The 16268-nt window shown below is 41.5% G+C and overlaps 1 protein-coding gene across 2 annotated transcripts in view; it reads right to left on the bottom strand.

Moving 5' to 3' along the window:
• Positions 1 to 16268, bottom strand: part of cdh4 (cadherin 4, type 1, R-cadherin (retinal)) — a 255920-nt gene that overhangs the window by 93863 nt on the left and 145789 nt on the right. For both annotated transcript variants that reach the window (XM_049584183.1, XM_049584190.1), the window contains exon 4: positions 6183 to 6409. In XM_049584183.1, coding sequence (XP_049440140.1) covers positions 6183 to 6409 — 227 coding nt within the window. The remainder of the gene's footprint in view (positions 1 to 6182; positions 6410 to 16268) is intronic.

Below are 16268 nucleotides of genomic sequence, written 5' to 3'. Positions count from 1 at the left end.
AAGCAAAATATTTAATAAGATGAAAACATGCTGTGAATTTTGATGATTACATTTTTATCTTTGTTTTTGGACTCCACAAAGCTCTGTTGTGTTTGCATCACTGTGCAGAAATACTGGGTTTAAACTATGAATGAATGAAGCTTAAAAAAATCAGTACAGCCCTTTACACATTTGCTGGGTGAATTCACATTACATAGACACAAAATGTATGACTTGAGCCTAGACTGGAGACATGTACAGTATTTGGTGCCATGCTAACTGTGTGGCTCTAGAGATGGCACTTGGTACCTCTGGAAATGCTCACTCCAAGTGTACTCTGGCACAAACTGGACCGTTCGTATATTGGGAGTGTTGTTCGAATATACTGTTCGGTTATTCAGGACACCACACTGTCGGAGCAGCAGCGCGTACTCTGGGCACTCTGTCTGGGAGACGGAGCAGCAGCACACCAAGCAAAGTGAATGTGTAATGAACTAAATGGTTTGCTCATTCAGATGACAATAGAACGCTCTGTTTCTTTAAACAACAGTGCTTGCATTTCAATGTAGAGCATCAGATTGGATTTATGAATGCACCCAGTGTTGGTCTGCCAGCATTTTGGTCCAGACTGAAATATTTCAACAACTGTTGGATGGAATGCCAGGATATTTTGTACAGACACTCATGGTCTCTGGACGATGTGTTTTACTGATTTTGGTGTTCCCCTGGTTTTTCTTCTAGCACTACCATCAGGTTCACATTTGTGGATTTGAGTGAAATGTCTTGGAAACTATTGACCAGCAGGCAATAGTCAGTACAGACATTCATGTTCCGCTCAGAATGAATTGTAATAACTTCAGTGATACCCTGACTCTTTATCTGGTTTATATTTCAATTTATCCAATACTACCTTCAATTCAACTCATTTCAATGCAGTTTTATTGATATAGAACAATATCACAATTTCCCTTAGAGGGCTTTACAACATACAACACCTTCTGTCAAATGTTAGAATGTTGAACTAAGTAAAACTTAACTTTGGCATAGTGAGCATGTTAGCATGCTGACAGCATTTTAGTTATTTTGTCTCAGTCGTGGGTAGTAATGTTGTCATTATTTGTTTCTGTTAGTTTTCCTCTAAATCGTACAAACTGTCAAATTAAAGGAGTGAGACAGGAAAGGCAGCAGGGAACAGGAAGTCCAGATGGACTAAACAACATGACCTTGCTCCCTGAGTCAGAGTCTTGTCTGCAGAGCCGTTTGACATTATGGCAGGTCAAAGATTCAAACCAGACTCTGCTGCTCTGTCTGGGCAGACTCTGCTTATTCCATGTCAAATGAGGAGATAGCTGAATTTCAATAAATATTAAACTCTGGTGAGTTCAAAATGTAACAAATCAATTAGTCAGCCGGATGAGATGAGTCCACAGCAAAACTGTAATCCCTTAGAAATGTCATCCTTCTCACTAAAGTCATAAATAGTTGATGTCAGTGAGGACAAACTGTTTAAAAGGGGGATTTTTCTGCCTCGTGGAGTTTGTCACTCAGTGTTTCAGTGGATTCCTTAAATTTTTAGCAGTTTTAATAATGAAGGTCCATCAGAAATGGCAGAATGGGACTGTGCAGTATGTAACAAGTAACTATTAATCAATTATTCAATTAATTAACCACCAATCAAAGTCAGGGTTTCCACATTTTTTTTTACCTATGAATTTTCAAAAAAAATCTCTAACTTTTCCATAACACTTACCCCATTTCCATGACTTAATTTAAGTAGTTTAAAATGGGCAGGCCCATATAGCAGTATAGCCATACATTATTAGACACGTTAAACATGCATTTCCCAGGCATTTGTGGCTAAGCACATTGCTAGTGCTTGCTAACTTAATTCGCTCATTAGACTTTTCCAATAGAATGGGAAATAGCTGAATATACCAATAGACCACACCAGCACTTACAGGTACTTTGCGAAACATCAAGGCCATCCCCTTTTGGGAGAATAGAAACTAAATATCAAACAGATATCAGTGCAGTTATTAATTAATACGCTTGTACACATCTATTTCTTGTTGAACAAACATTTGTTTTATAGCTGTTTTGAGAGCTTGCCTAAATCTAAGCATTTGTGATACCTTTATGAATTAAGGTTGATCGTCGACATATCCTGTCAGGCATCCACCACTCTGAGTGGATCAGTGACCCAACACACTGGCAGGATGTCCTGCTCACGAAAACCTGGTGATTCAGTCAAATAAATATATGTTTACCAAATATTGTTAGGATAGGTATTTTCTGTAAATAACCAACCTGTTCATAGCCATCTGTTTGATATAAGGTGAGATTTAGTTGCAGATGACAGTCTGATGCTGCTGTATTGTATGAAGGTACAGCAGCAGCCTCCCATTGAAACTAAGGTTATCTATCCACCAGCTGTAACTGTCACAAGGATTATTTAGTGATTTAACACACCAACAGTGAATATTCATACATCAGATGTGTCTCAGATCTCAGTGTGAAAGCCTTTGTTAACCTGCTACACAAACAGCTTTTCGACATCTTCCTGTGTCTTTCCGGATGTGCCTTGGCAGTCTGGTCTGTGTGTATCACATGATACGAGTGATGTGATCGCAGCACGTATTCCAAACTTTTTCCAAAACATTCTGTTAATTCCAAACAATTTCCACGCCTGGAAAACCCGTTTTTTATTACAAAACTTTTCCAGGAATCTTATGACCACTGAAACCCTGCAAAGTGTATTTTTGGGTCCCTTTAACCATGTTCCTGTCTCACATTATCCTGCAGCACATACTGTATTCTAATAATTACATTTTTTTAATGACTATGCTCTTAATGAAACAGTTATTCATTTGTATTTCTCCTCAGGGTATACCAGGAGATTGGAACTAAACTCTACTGTCGCACTAGCACCTATTTATAACACCTGAAGGAAACAGTGACAAGAACACATGTAAACACTGTCCTGGCAGAAAGCCATACTGTACTGTACATATAAAAGCTGGTTTTCAAATTTCCATGTGATTAGAGAAAACACATTTATTTCTTGTTCAATTATTGAATCTTTCTCCAGCTCCATGATGTGGGGAACATAATTATATGCCGAAACTACATCACCTGGTCCTCGCAGACTCCGCTAGAGTGGAACATTAGCTCAATCAATGTCAATTATTTCCCAGTCTCCATTATTGCACTGCCAGGAGTGGGCAGAATTTTAATCCCCACTCTGCAATTGCTTTAGCTACATGAGTCCTGGGCTTTTTGTCATGATTAGAAACATGACTGAACATTAAGCCCGTAAGCGTTCAACAAGTAGTGCAGGAAAAATGATGATGGGTTTGTCGCTCAAAAAAAAAAAAAAATACCGCCCGCTGGTGGAAGTCAGTAACAGTGGCTATACATTTGGCCCTGTGTAGTTTCACAGTCTCTGCTAGTTAATAGAGCCTTGGTAGCAAATAGGGTCATGTCTCTACTTGTCACATACAAAGAAGCACTGCATCTTAACTGCTGTGCATGCACTGTTATAACATCTTTCCTTACAGACAGCTGGAAACAAAAGAAACTGCTTACATGGTGCGTTAGGGTGTGTACATGCAGGGTCAGAAAGACACAGGGAAAAGTGTTCTTACAGTAAATGTTAAAAATAGGACTCTGAAAAACAGGCGGCATTAATGGTTCTGATCAGCTTGTTTATCGGGAAGCTGCTTTACACTCTGCAACAAACAATGAAGTATATCTAATCAGAAAACAACCTAGGATTTGGGGGTTTAATATCATTTTATTGAATCCAAATCCGGTTTCAAATCCTCTTATCAAAAATAAATCCTATTTGAATATTTTTATCAAATACAATTAGGTTTAGCTTTTAACACTTGCAAGTAACCGAACTTGAAAATATCCACAACAAAGATCTGTTATCACAATTTGTTGACTGATTAGGAAGAAACAGTTACTGTATCAAATGTTAATTAAATGCATCTGACAAATTGAAATACCTGCATCCTATTATTAACAAGCCACTTTCTCTGAATACTAGAGGTCCTGCAGAACTATTATATTTCCCTGGTTAAAATATTGATATGATACACATAAAATTCTCCTGAAATTGCTGGATCAGTTCTCAAGAGAGGAGTAGCCACTCTGTCTTATTGAACTATAAAAACATAGAGTCATTGCACAGCCATTGAGTTGTGTTAAATAAAGCCTTTCCAACCAATGCAGAGTTGGTTCAGGTCCAGTTTGCACACCTAATTTTTAACCCTTCAGAGAATTTTAAACAAAAATAAAATGGAACTGGAAAAACTGGTTCCCAGTTGGAACCAAGGAATAGCATTTTTTTCACTGACCTGGAGTGCAAAACAAAACAACCTAGCCTGTTATGAGATCCAACAACCTACGAGTAAACATATGGCTTAATTTATCACCTGAACCCAACCAAACAGGAGCTGAAAGTTTTTTGTAATTCATTCATTTCTGTAACTGCTTATCGTGTTAGGGGTCGCCAGGGGCTGGAGCCTATCCCAGCTGACATTGACTGAGAGGTGGGGTACACCCTGGATAGGTCACCAGACTATCACAGGGCTGACACATAGAGACAGACAACCATTCGTGCTCACGTTCACACCTATGGACAATTTAGAGTCACCAGTTAACCTGCATGTCTTTGGACTGCGGGAGTAAGCCGGAGTACCCAGAGAAAACCCACGCTGACACGGAGAGAGCATGCATACTCCGCATAGAAGGGCTCCCCCACCCTGGGTTCAGACCAGGAACCCTCTGACTGTGAGGCAACAATCCTAACCACTGCGCCACCGTGCCATACCGTTTCTGGTAATGACGATGGCTAATAACAATCTACTTGCTGTTGGCCATATTGTTTGTCATCTCCAGTAAATATGATGACATAAAATGCACTTTTTCTGTTTAAAAGTACAAACATCTTGTAATGTGGTTAAGTGGTTAAGTCTTAAGCATGATCTTGAGCGCACAGCTGATATCCTATGTGGTTTGTTTACATGAGCGCACAGCTGATGGGTACAGTGGTTTGTTGAGATGATGTTACAAAAGTGCATATTCAACAGATTCAGTGTGGACAGAGAGAGGTTTACTTGTTCGCTGTTAGGACACAGTGTTAGGCCAACCTGTTCTCAGAAGGAAATATTTTTGCCAGACATTATCATCAATATGTCAGACTTCAACGCATTTTCCTTGTCAAAAATCAGAAAACAGAAACCCTAAGCGCTGCAGCCCTGATTACAAAGCTGCTTGTTTTATGTATTTTAGACAGAGGAAAAGAGACAAAGAGAGGGGGGAAGAAGGTGGAAGGTGGACTATTGCACAGTGTTATTAAGAACTTACTCAGAACCCTGCACTGTCATTTAATGGCCTGCCTGCCTGAAATCCACCATATTTTTGAACAAACTTACCTAAACTTCCCAACCTATGGGTCGACACCGCAAATCACTAGCAAACCATTGACAACACCAGTGGGTATGTCATATTCTACAGGTTGGAAAGAGAGGATGGAGTCCTGCACTTAATTTTCTACATCTTCTCATCATTAATAGTTGGTCTGTACTTTTTTTGTATAAAAACAAAAATCTGTTATAACAGAAAAAAATTTGAAGGTAATTAATGTGATCCACCATCATGCTTCCACTTATTTCAGCTGTGCATTGTGCAATGCTCTCTGTTGATGAAGCATCCTTGATTACAATTGTTCTGCTCAAACTAGTAGAATTTGGGCTGGTTTGCTAAATATAACCAAGGTTCCAAGAATCTTGAAAGGAAACAGTTCAAGAACCAGAGCAAACTTGGAGGAAAAGGGGTTATAGTAATGTTTCCCTCAAAAATCTTCTGAATCTGAGTGAGCAGAGAGCATGTTAACTAGACAGCACAGGTTTTATTTGATGTGTTTTTTGCAAATGAAGTAGAGCGAGAATGAAATTTTATGAAGGTATCTGTGAGGTCTGTCAGCACCAAAGCTTAACAAATCCAAGAATCAGATCCAACATGAAACCAGCTCTCTGAGTCCAGCACTAATGCAACCAAACAACAACTGTAGCAGTATAAAATGGGTTAGATGATAGCTTATTAAATCGGAAGTGTAATCACGAGGAAACAATTCCAGCAGTCCAATCAGTGTGCCCTTGTGTTTACGTATTCCTGAATGTGTTCTCCCTCGTTACCTTTGTCAGGGCTAAAGAATGAGGATGTCCAGCCAGGGCTAGCTTAACTGTGGTCTCCCAGATGTGCGGGTCATGGAGCCCCCGGGCCGTCACCATGAACTGGACGGGCTCTGACAGGTTGGCAAGCTCCTGCTCGGCATACACCGACCCATCGGGCCTCACACTGAAGTTGGGGTCGCTGCTGACAAAGCCCACCTCTCTGCTGCGCTGGCAATCCTCAAACATCACTGCAGAAACAGACAGAAAGAGGACAGGGAGGCACAGAATTAGAGAGCAGCACAGTGAGATTTACTCCGCGAGGTGTTCGCAAATCCTTGACATATCTGGCAGGTTTAAGATTAACCTGCATCCATCAAGACGTATCTTGAAATATCTCATCCCTTCTGCTGTCACTTTTGATTCCCCGCTTTGACGTCTTTGGCAAAACAAACTGCTTATCTGTTTCTGTACCGGAATACACGGGGGGCAACCTAATTCTTTTTCATATCATTCTTTTCCCAAACTAGACGGAGAGCGATGTCAAAACAGCATTTCCTTCAGCTTCTCCAGGGAAAGCATGAAGAGAAGGTCTAAAGCACATTAGGCTGACTGGGCCGATTGCACTCCATGCTTTGCTGCCAGGCACATGGAGCACAGTCTTGAATGACATTTGGAGGGTTCTGCTTGACTGAGACAAAAGAAAGGGAGCTGTGAGGACTGTTTGCACACATACACACAAACTGCTATTTCTGTTTCCAGAATGATGTACCGTATGTGTCTGTATGAGCAGTATGGAAGCATGGTTTGGGTACAGTATAAGAGATGTTTGCAGGAGACACAGAAAAACCGTCAGCCTCCGACACGACTATTGCAAAATCCTTTTTCTGCATTGCCAAATTTAATCAACACTCAATGCATCATTATCCGATGATTCACAGCATGATGCAATGGCATGAACGCTGAGAATGACTGATTTGTTGTTTTCAACATGTCTATTATGTTAACACACACACATACACACACACACACACACACACACACATACACACCATCCCTCGTCTCCCCCTACCCCCAAGTTGAAATGCATGTGCTCTGATTTTATCTCACAAACTCCGGCTGCTGATAACAAGACAAATTGATTTCATAAATCACCCAGGGGAACAGATCCCCTGTTATGAGCTATGGCAGCATGATTTTTCAAAAATCCAGCATGAAGAATTCTGCACAGCAAGCTTTTTATCAAGCCATCTTATTTAATTTATCGCCCAGCTTCCTGTCAAAAGCAGCTCCCAAACAACAGGCTAATAAAGCGTGAGATCTCCTCGGCCACTGCGGCTTAGCGTCACACAAACGAGGCTGCTTGTTTCTAGCCTCTGAGTAATTGCATGCGTAATGGGACGGACGGTAAACACAGTTTTGACAATGTGTGCATCTGTCTATGTTGGCAAATGCGATCCATATTTTCATTAAAATAATACAGCCCAGTGGAGAACGCTCCTTATGTGAGTGATAAGCTTTGTGTAAAATGATTGCCTTACTTTGGGGATCATTTATCAAGGCGGGGCGGTGGTGTGTGTGTGTGGGGGGGACGATCTAACATCAGGTTGTGACAATATGACACAGACCTGCTTCAATTGTCCACAGATGAATTGTGATGGCAGGCATGTATTATGTAAATGACTTCAATTAGCTTGAACTGAGCAGGCTAATTGTTGTCACTTAGACAGGTCTCTTGTGGTGCAGCTGGAGAAGCGAGGCTTAAGGACAAGCGCTGCTCACGAATGCGTGTGGGTGTGTGTCCCTGTCTGTGTATGCACACGTGTAGGAGTGAATTGAAACCACGGTTAGTCTGAGAATGTCTGTCCTCAGTTTGTGCATTTATTAATTTGGATGTTAATTCTACAATAAAACCAGTGAGGTCTCTAATGGTTGGTCTGTTGCCTTGTATGCTGCGGTGGCGCCAGTTGGCATGGGAACACACATGTCGTCTGTGATGCATCGCCATTGTACGGCATTGTGAGAGGAATGCCTTTCATTTTGTGCTTTCACCTCTCAGTTTACCATTCACCGCCTACTGGTGTATAGCCGCGAGGGGGCCAGGACCATGACCCTGATTTCTAACACGTCTACTTAGTGTGAAGATATTCATAAATGCTTTGCTATTCATTAAAAATCCTGTTCACAAAGCACATTCAAATCAGGTGGTGGGATCTGATCGGCCACAATGTTAAATGGAGATGAAAAAAAGCAGAAAGAGACAACACTGAGACTAGATACTGATAGAAAAACTGTGCATGTGTGTGTGAGTCTGAGATAAAGAGGAGGAGATGGTAGGATAACAGAAGAAGGCAGATATTGTCGCACACAGAGGAAAAAGAGATGGAGGTAAATTACAAAATATACAGAATAAAACTGTAATTGGAACAATTTTCTCAGCCTCCAAAAGAAATCCTTGGTTTTAAGACAAGAGGCGCTAATGTGCAAACGCAGCAATGCAGATTATTCATTGCCGTCACATCATAATGGAAATAGAACCAGTGAATGAAGACTGTTGATAACTAATCTGTGCTTATTTGTTGTTATTGTTCTCTAGTGCATGTAATTTGTTTTGTCATCTTACGCTTGGCAAACTGCGGCATCCCTCTGTACAAAAAATGGAACTTGAAATGAATAAACAAAGAGGAAGCTTCAGGGTGTTCTTTGATCTGACGGCCCTGAAGGTCGGCAAACCCGCAGTCCTTCATTAGTTATAGAAAAATAGCATAAAAATCACATTCATATTTTACTGCAGGTTCAATCAATACTGCCACTGGACCTTACTTCATCACCTGGTCAGTTCATTCGGAGCAGAAGGGCTGGATAAAGGAGACAGAGGAATGGGCTGAGTGCAGGTCAGGCCTCAGCTGACTAAATTCACTGCATTGTCTCTCTACATGTACATATAGTTGTCTCACAACCTGACTCGTTGTATGTCTCCTGTATGTATCTATAAATGACATAAAATCATTTCAGATGTTAAAGTAGTGCACCAACACAAGGACATCAGATTAGCTGCCAGCTATCTACAGGCAGCTCCATTCACCAGCCGTTCACCTATGAATTTTTCAATGTTAAGTCTGTCAATGTGTGGTTGTCACAGGGCTGAAAAAGTACCACATAAAACATATTCATTTCGACAATTTTAAGCTAATAGACCCAATCAACATGTCTTAGCCCAGGGGTGTCAAACATATGGCCTGCCAAAGGTACCAATACGGCCCACTGGATGACTTTGCATGCATGATATTGATGCACGTGTGAAGGCTGAGAGGTGCCAGGTTTCAGGAGCAAGTTAAACATTGAGCCTACTTCACATGAATGCTGCTTCAGAGGCTTTTCAACCCTGACTAGAATACAGCTCTCTTATTGTGTTCATATTTAAAGATATTTAACACTGTGCAAAATATTGTCAATCAGCAGTTTTAGTACAAAAGAATCTCTATCAGACTTAAAGCTATCTTAAAACAGAACCTTACTGTGAAGGAACTACTAAAAGTTTTGATTTGTAAATGGTTTGTACGGCAGGGGGACGAGTCAACCTGCTCCCTCAAAAGCTCCTACTTTAGTTTGGTGTGGTGACATGAGTGTGGAAATGTATGGAAGAAGCTCCAGCTCACTTGAGATCAAATTGTTCTGTATGTGGCCCGTAAACTAAAATGAGTTTGACACCCCTGTCTCAGTCACATCTGGGGTACGGATTGTGTCAGTCAAACTTAGCTTCCCTCTGTGAGTTTTTGATTGATTTAGAAGATCAACAAAATCTCTAATAGGAAACATCATGGTAGCACACAGGGTGGCCTTGTTTACCCAGCATGCATCTATCTGTCAGAGTGAAGACTGTCAGTAAAACTCACTGGGTTCACTGTGTGAAGCTTGGATGAGCTTCTGAACAGATCCCATGCAAACAACACGGACGAAAATGTGAATGAATGTGTTAAATGACTATATAATCTTTGTGTAGTACTATAAAACACACATGGGTGATGATGGAGTGTGTCTGCGTGGCTAATGCGCTCTATGTGATGGCTGATAGTGTTGCTTTAAACAGCCACCTCAGCAGTTCAGAATCAGCAAACAGTGTAAACTGTATAAAAGTAGGGACAATTTTGTGCCTTGCTGGTTATAGTAACAGCCTTCTGACTCAAAGATCTATCGTGTCGATTGCCTTCTTCGCCAGTGGGTGTATCAATGTGTGTGTGTGTGTGGGTCCCCCTACTTTGCCTTGGCTCCCAAGGAAAACATCAGGGGTATTAAACCAGCAGCTCAAGTGTGTGAGTGTGTGTTTGCATTCTGTTCGTCTATTTTGTAGCCTAGATAAGTGCAAATGTGTGTGTCTCTCTGCGTCTGTGTCCCTTTGTGTGAGTGTATGTGAGTGTGCATGTATTGTGTGAGTGTGTGCATCGTCCCGTGTGTGTGTGTGTGTGTGTGTGTTTCTCTGTGTGTCACAGTGTGTTCTGTATATTTTAGTGCGTCCTGCCATCCACAGCGGTGTTTGGCAGGCTGCTGAGGCTGGTGTCATTCTGCTCGGCTGCTCTTCTCTGGACTCGTACGACAGAGAACATGCTGTCCAACAGAGCGACTAGCGCAGCACAGACGCGGCTAAAACAGAGTGGGCAAGCAGCCGTGACTGCCGACCACCAAGTCCTCCGCACGCACGCACGCACACGCACACACACACACACACACACACACAAACACACATACAGAGAGAGAGATAGACACGCTTCTGCTCTTCGTCTTCTCTGCTTGTAGATCCACGACAATACCCCAGAGGAGGCCAAACCTGCTCTTGTATGGAAACATTACATGTGCATAATGTGGATGGCAGGTAGTACCTCTGCACAGACCTGCTTTGTGCATCCACACGGAGCATGCCTCCCTCATCCGTCTGCATCCGCCTACACCATGTCCACCTGTCGACTGTGCACCCCTCCCCTTTCCACCACTTCCCTGATCTCCAGTGACACAGCTCCCTGTCCTCTTTACCTCTTACTGTCCTTATTTCCTCCCTGTTTAACCCCCCCACCTGTCCTCCTCTATCTTTCTCTCCCTACTCTCGTATTCCCTGCAGACCAGGGCACTTTCTCCCAGACTCAAACCGGGGCAGCCGGTCTGAGCCAACGGCCTATAAAAGAAGGGGCACCCTGGTGTGTCAGTTATTACCATAGTTAAAGTGAGCTGAGAGAATGGCAAAAAAGACCTGAAAGAGGTGCAAAGAAGACATCACACCAAAGGTCAAGATCACGTCAGAATTTTTTTTTAGCACTTGTTAGCTGGTTTTTGAAAGGATTATGTAGTTTTGCAGATCATTTTTAAGACTTTGGTGGATCTTTTTATAGACCTGGTTTTATGTAACAACCTTTATTACTGTTCTTAGCCTCCCTTTTATGATTTTTGCTTTTATCCTGCATGTCTCACCTTGTATTTATTGCCTCTACCGCTCATTTGATCTGTTTTTTAATGAAGTGCTTTGTTTTTGTCATTTGAAAGGTGTATAAATAAAGATTATGATATCAGCTGCAACAGCTAAAAATAGACACCCGACAGCAAACACAATGTACAAAAATGGGTTGATGTGGGACATTAAATATCCCCCTTTATGCAGCTGACACAGTTGTAAAGAGAATTTTAAGTAAAGTGTCATTGAGACACACTTGCTATGGAGTCGGGTAGATAGGTCCAGACTGAGCATATGGATCTCCTTTTGTTGAGGTGCTGTTCGTCACAGTTGTGGCACAGTGCTAAGTAAACATTCCCTCTGGTACCCTGCTGCTTTCCTCAAGCCAACGGGAAAATCAACACCACCCACTCAATTTGCAAATAACAGTATTTTTGCGAGGCTGATGCTATGATAGACAGCGGCTCAGAGCCCACTGACGAGTAAACGAACACAGCTAAAATACTCAACATACTGTTTGTAAGAAGCTGTAAGGAGCACTGCAAAGCCTCAGGGTGACTTCAGTGTCATTGCAATTGTGTGTGCAGGTTGCAAGCAATCTGATAGATCCTCATTTGTTGCCCATTTTGAATTGTAGTTTTCATTTTGTAAAACGACTATGACTCATTGAAATGAAAAATCTAAAATCACTGACCAGTTTTAAAGAAGCATGTAAGAAGAATTTCACAAACTGGGCTGTCTGTGTAGTGAAAAGACACAAATAATTCTGAAATTGGTGCTACGTGACCAGAAAAAAACGATGAAAAAAGGCTGCGGCATTTGCTTTTGCTCAAGAGGCTGAAAACCTACAACTACCAGAATGTACCGCACCAAACCAGTAAACGCTCCTGCTGGTGGGAGCTCCAAAATGGGAGCCGGCTGGTAACAAACAATCTTGAATGACAGTTAAACAGTAAGCTAAAATATGTTTCTGAAAACATTTGAGGCAAAAATAGGCAACACAGCAACAGACTCTTTGTTCATGATTGATCAACACTGCTCAGTTTTACCGTTTGATCCCAGTTTTTTTAGCCTCTGATTTTCACTATGCAAGAAGCAGTATGGTGCCCACTTCCTGTTCACATCCAAACAGTGCACTAAAATATGTTTCTTTAGGCATGAATCAGACAATGCAGTGACAGAATCCTGGTTTATATTAGATCAGCGCTGCTTAGTTTTACAGTTTGGTCTGACTTTGGTCTGATAAACTTTTGGTCTGCTTCTATATTCCTAGTTTCCATGGTGACGGGCACAACAAAATAAGGAATTACAATCTGTAGTTTGAGCAGTAGCCCTAGATCCAGTGAAAATCAGCTAGATGATGTGATTTGAGCTGGGAGATGAGCAGGGAGATCTGATCGATGGTAAGGTGGCAGAAAGTCTACCACAGTTCATTTACACATATTATCCACATTATTATGATACAAAGCTGTAAAATCAGCAAAGTATTCCTTTAAGAAAATAAATGGAGCAGTGATTGAAATGCTAAGATGCTCAAGTATTCATTTTTAAGTACACCGATAAGCAGTGTCACTAACAATAAACTGAAGTATTGTTTTAATGATAAACTGTATCAAGTGTGGCTCTGGGAAACAAATTACAAAAGTTTAATTGGCAAACTAAAAGATAAGCTCCTTGACTTCCACACAAGAATTCACTGCTGATAGCAATGGACTTAAAAATTCAGAGTCCTGTGGAAAAATCTGCACTTTATCCAAAATGTCAGCTTTTCAGGACCTGAGAGAAACAGCCTTGTTTTCAGCTTGGCTGCCAAGCATTTTTAAAATGTTCTCATTGGGGAACAAAAAGGTTTTGATGAACTAAAATGTTCCACAAAAGTGCATGTAATCCTCCAGTGTAAGTCTAAACATGAAGAAAGACTAAAGGTACAAGGGTTTCACCTGACAGTGACATTATAGCAGCTACTCAGGAGACATTTGAGGTGTAATATTCTTTCCTCCTACAAGAGGCAAAAGAAATGAGAGAAGTTTACACCTTTCAGTGGGCGGTGAAGTAACTGCAGTGAGGCGGGCGTGATTGGCAAGTAAAAATGTAAAAATCTATTTTCAGGTGTCGTGATTTATCACTACTAAAGTGCACCGTCTTGTGAATCTGTAGTCTGAGGCACCCCATGCAGTACATCCACAACCCTTGAAAACTCTTTTGAAATCCAGCCCACTGAGCCCCCACAGGAATGCTTATAACTAATTCAATTTACATGCTGCTGTTTTTAAAACACTGCAGGTACAATGTGACTTTCCTGAAAAGGCTTTTTTTTTGCCGCAGTTGGAAATGAATTTCTCTGCCTCTGCAGTTCTCTGTTTTAACAAAAGCCCACACAGTTCCCTCTGACAGCTCGCTCTCACAAAAGGAAACCACTGCGACTCAAGTGTGCGTGTGTGTGTGTCACTGTGTGTGCTTATGCGTGCGAGGGACCCAGAGTGAGACGGAGAGATACAGAGAGAGAAAGGGAGTCAGAGAAGAGGGACATTAGAGTGGGAGTGTGTGACACCGGTTCTTTGCATATGGGATTATTACAGCTGATGCATAAATGGGTATGGGTGTCATTGACTCCCTGCGTTCTCATAGGTGTGTGTGTGTGTGTGTGTGTGTGTGTGGGAGAGAAGGTGCTGTCAACCTGCATTTGTGTGTGTCAGTGTTCATGTTTCACTTTTTAAACACCACACGCTTGTTATCTGGCGCTGCTGCAGTTATGGTGCTGAACGCAAACCCTGTCACATTGTTAGTGTATTGTTATGTCTATATGGCCAACATCCACCCACGACCCCGCCGCCCCCCTCCACCCTATCACACCTGTGTTTTCCTTCTCTCACCTCCCTCATTCTGCAGGTATGTGGAGGGAACAGCTGTAAAAGAGTCTTTATACTGTAGACTACTGTAGAATGTCTGTAATGTAACCACACTCATACAGGATGTTGTGTGGGCCACGAGCTCTGTGTGGGGGCTTTCAAGGGTTGTATTTCCATGGATTGTGAAGATTTCCTCAAAGATATTTATTTTTCTCTGCACACCACCTCAAATGCACATCATCTCATTACATAGTAAAGCTTTGCTCCACGTTATAGCGCGACTTTCAGTGTTCGCTGCCTTGTGAGCGTTTGGGTTTTGCACATCCCTGGCCCTCCCTCTTATCTCTGCATTAGCCTCCTCTCATGGGCACGGGCATGAGGAGGCTTGAGGAATGAGAAAGGGGAAAGAGGCAAGATAAAGAGGGAGAGTGGGAGCAAAGCAGAGCGGATGCAATTAAAAGACTGGGTCACAGATCGCAGTGCCAGGCGTCAGTGTGATTAATACACCACCATTCAGCCCAGGAGCTTTTCTCCTCTCTGTGTGGATGTGTGTGTGTAGTGTGTGTGTGGGGCTTTGTTTGTGAATCTGTTATCTTCTAAGCATACCGCAGCTAGGGGGCACCAGTGTGTCTCAATACGTGCAACCCTCAGGTGTGCCAGGATTAACCCTTTTTAAAGTTCTGGTGACCTCAACAAACAAGTCCTAAGAAAATATCTGTCCCTGTGTGACCTCATTCAGGTTGTTCAGCAGACAAAACATCCAAAGGTCCACGTTAAAGGAATGCATCACCCACAAAATGACCATTTGTATATCAGTCAGTTAGTACTTTTCTTGCATACCTCAATGGGAAATGGTGAACATATACATTTATTCCATTCAAAATGCCTAAAACAAAACCTTTAACTGAAAATAATGGAAGAAACCTCAGGAAGAGCAACTAAGGAGGGATCCCTCTCCCAGGACAGACAGACATGCAATAGATGCTGCATGTACAGAATAAAATTACAGTATAGACAATCCATATGACAAATGACACATAGATGGGGAGAGAGACAGAGATTCATAGCAACAATGTATATAATAATAGAAATATGACTTATAATAATAGTAATAAATGGCAGTATATGTGTCTTAAGTTTATGTCAATGCATTTATGCTTGTGAATGGAATTTAAAATTTTCTTTGGTGGACATTTTTATGACCTGTCTTAGGACAAATCTAAAAAATTCCAAAATCGTCCAAACTGCTGAAAAGTGAGTGTTTGTTATCATACTGCATGTAGTCCTGGGACACATGGGACCACTGACTCTCCAAACAATTTAGAAAATACCTACAGAAGAAGCAACAAAAATGCAGGGACTTCCACCACACCAGTACACACATGCACTATGCCCCATTCACACACTACATACAAAGAATTGATTGATTTGGGACCACAAATCTATATCAAAACATCTGTTTAGAAACTGTCACACAACTCGCACAGTATCATCCAAGTGTCATTTATCCAGTCATATGCTCAGTACTTCCCCAACACATGTATTTTCACTAAAACTTTAAGTATTCAAAACTGAAGTGTAAGTGAAAGGTTACAGTAAAAATGTGTGTGTTTGGAATGTACTGACTATACGACTGGATAAATGAGACTTGAATATACTGCGCGAGTTGTTTGAGAGTTTGTAAATGGATGTTATAATGTGGTTTTGCCCCCAATTAATCAATTAATTAATACGTTTGCCATTTTCCATGGATGCATGCGAGAAAAACAACATTTTCTTTAAGAACTCAAGTTAACACAGCGTGAAGAAGTGATTTGCAAA

Source organism: Epinephelus fuscoguttatus, linkage group LG1 (genome assembly GCF_011397635.1).
Source record: "Epinephelus fuscoguttatus linkage group LG1, E.fuscoguttatus.final_Chr_v1".
NCBI lineage: Eukaryota > Metazoa > Chordata > Actinopteri > Perciformes > Serranidae > Epinephelus > Epinephelus fuscoguttatus.
This window is presented reverse-complemented; position numbering and strand designations above follow the sequence as displayed.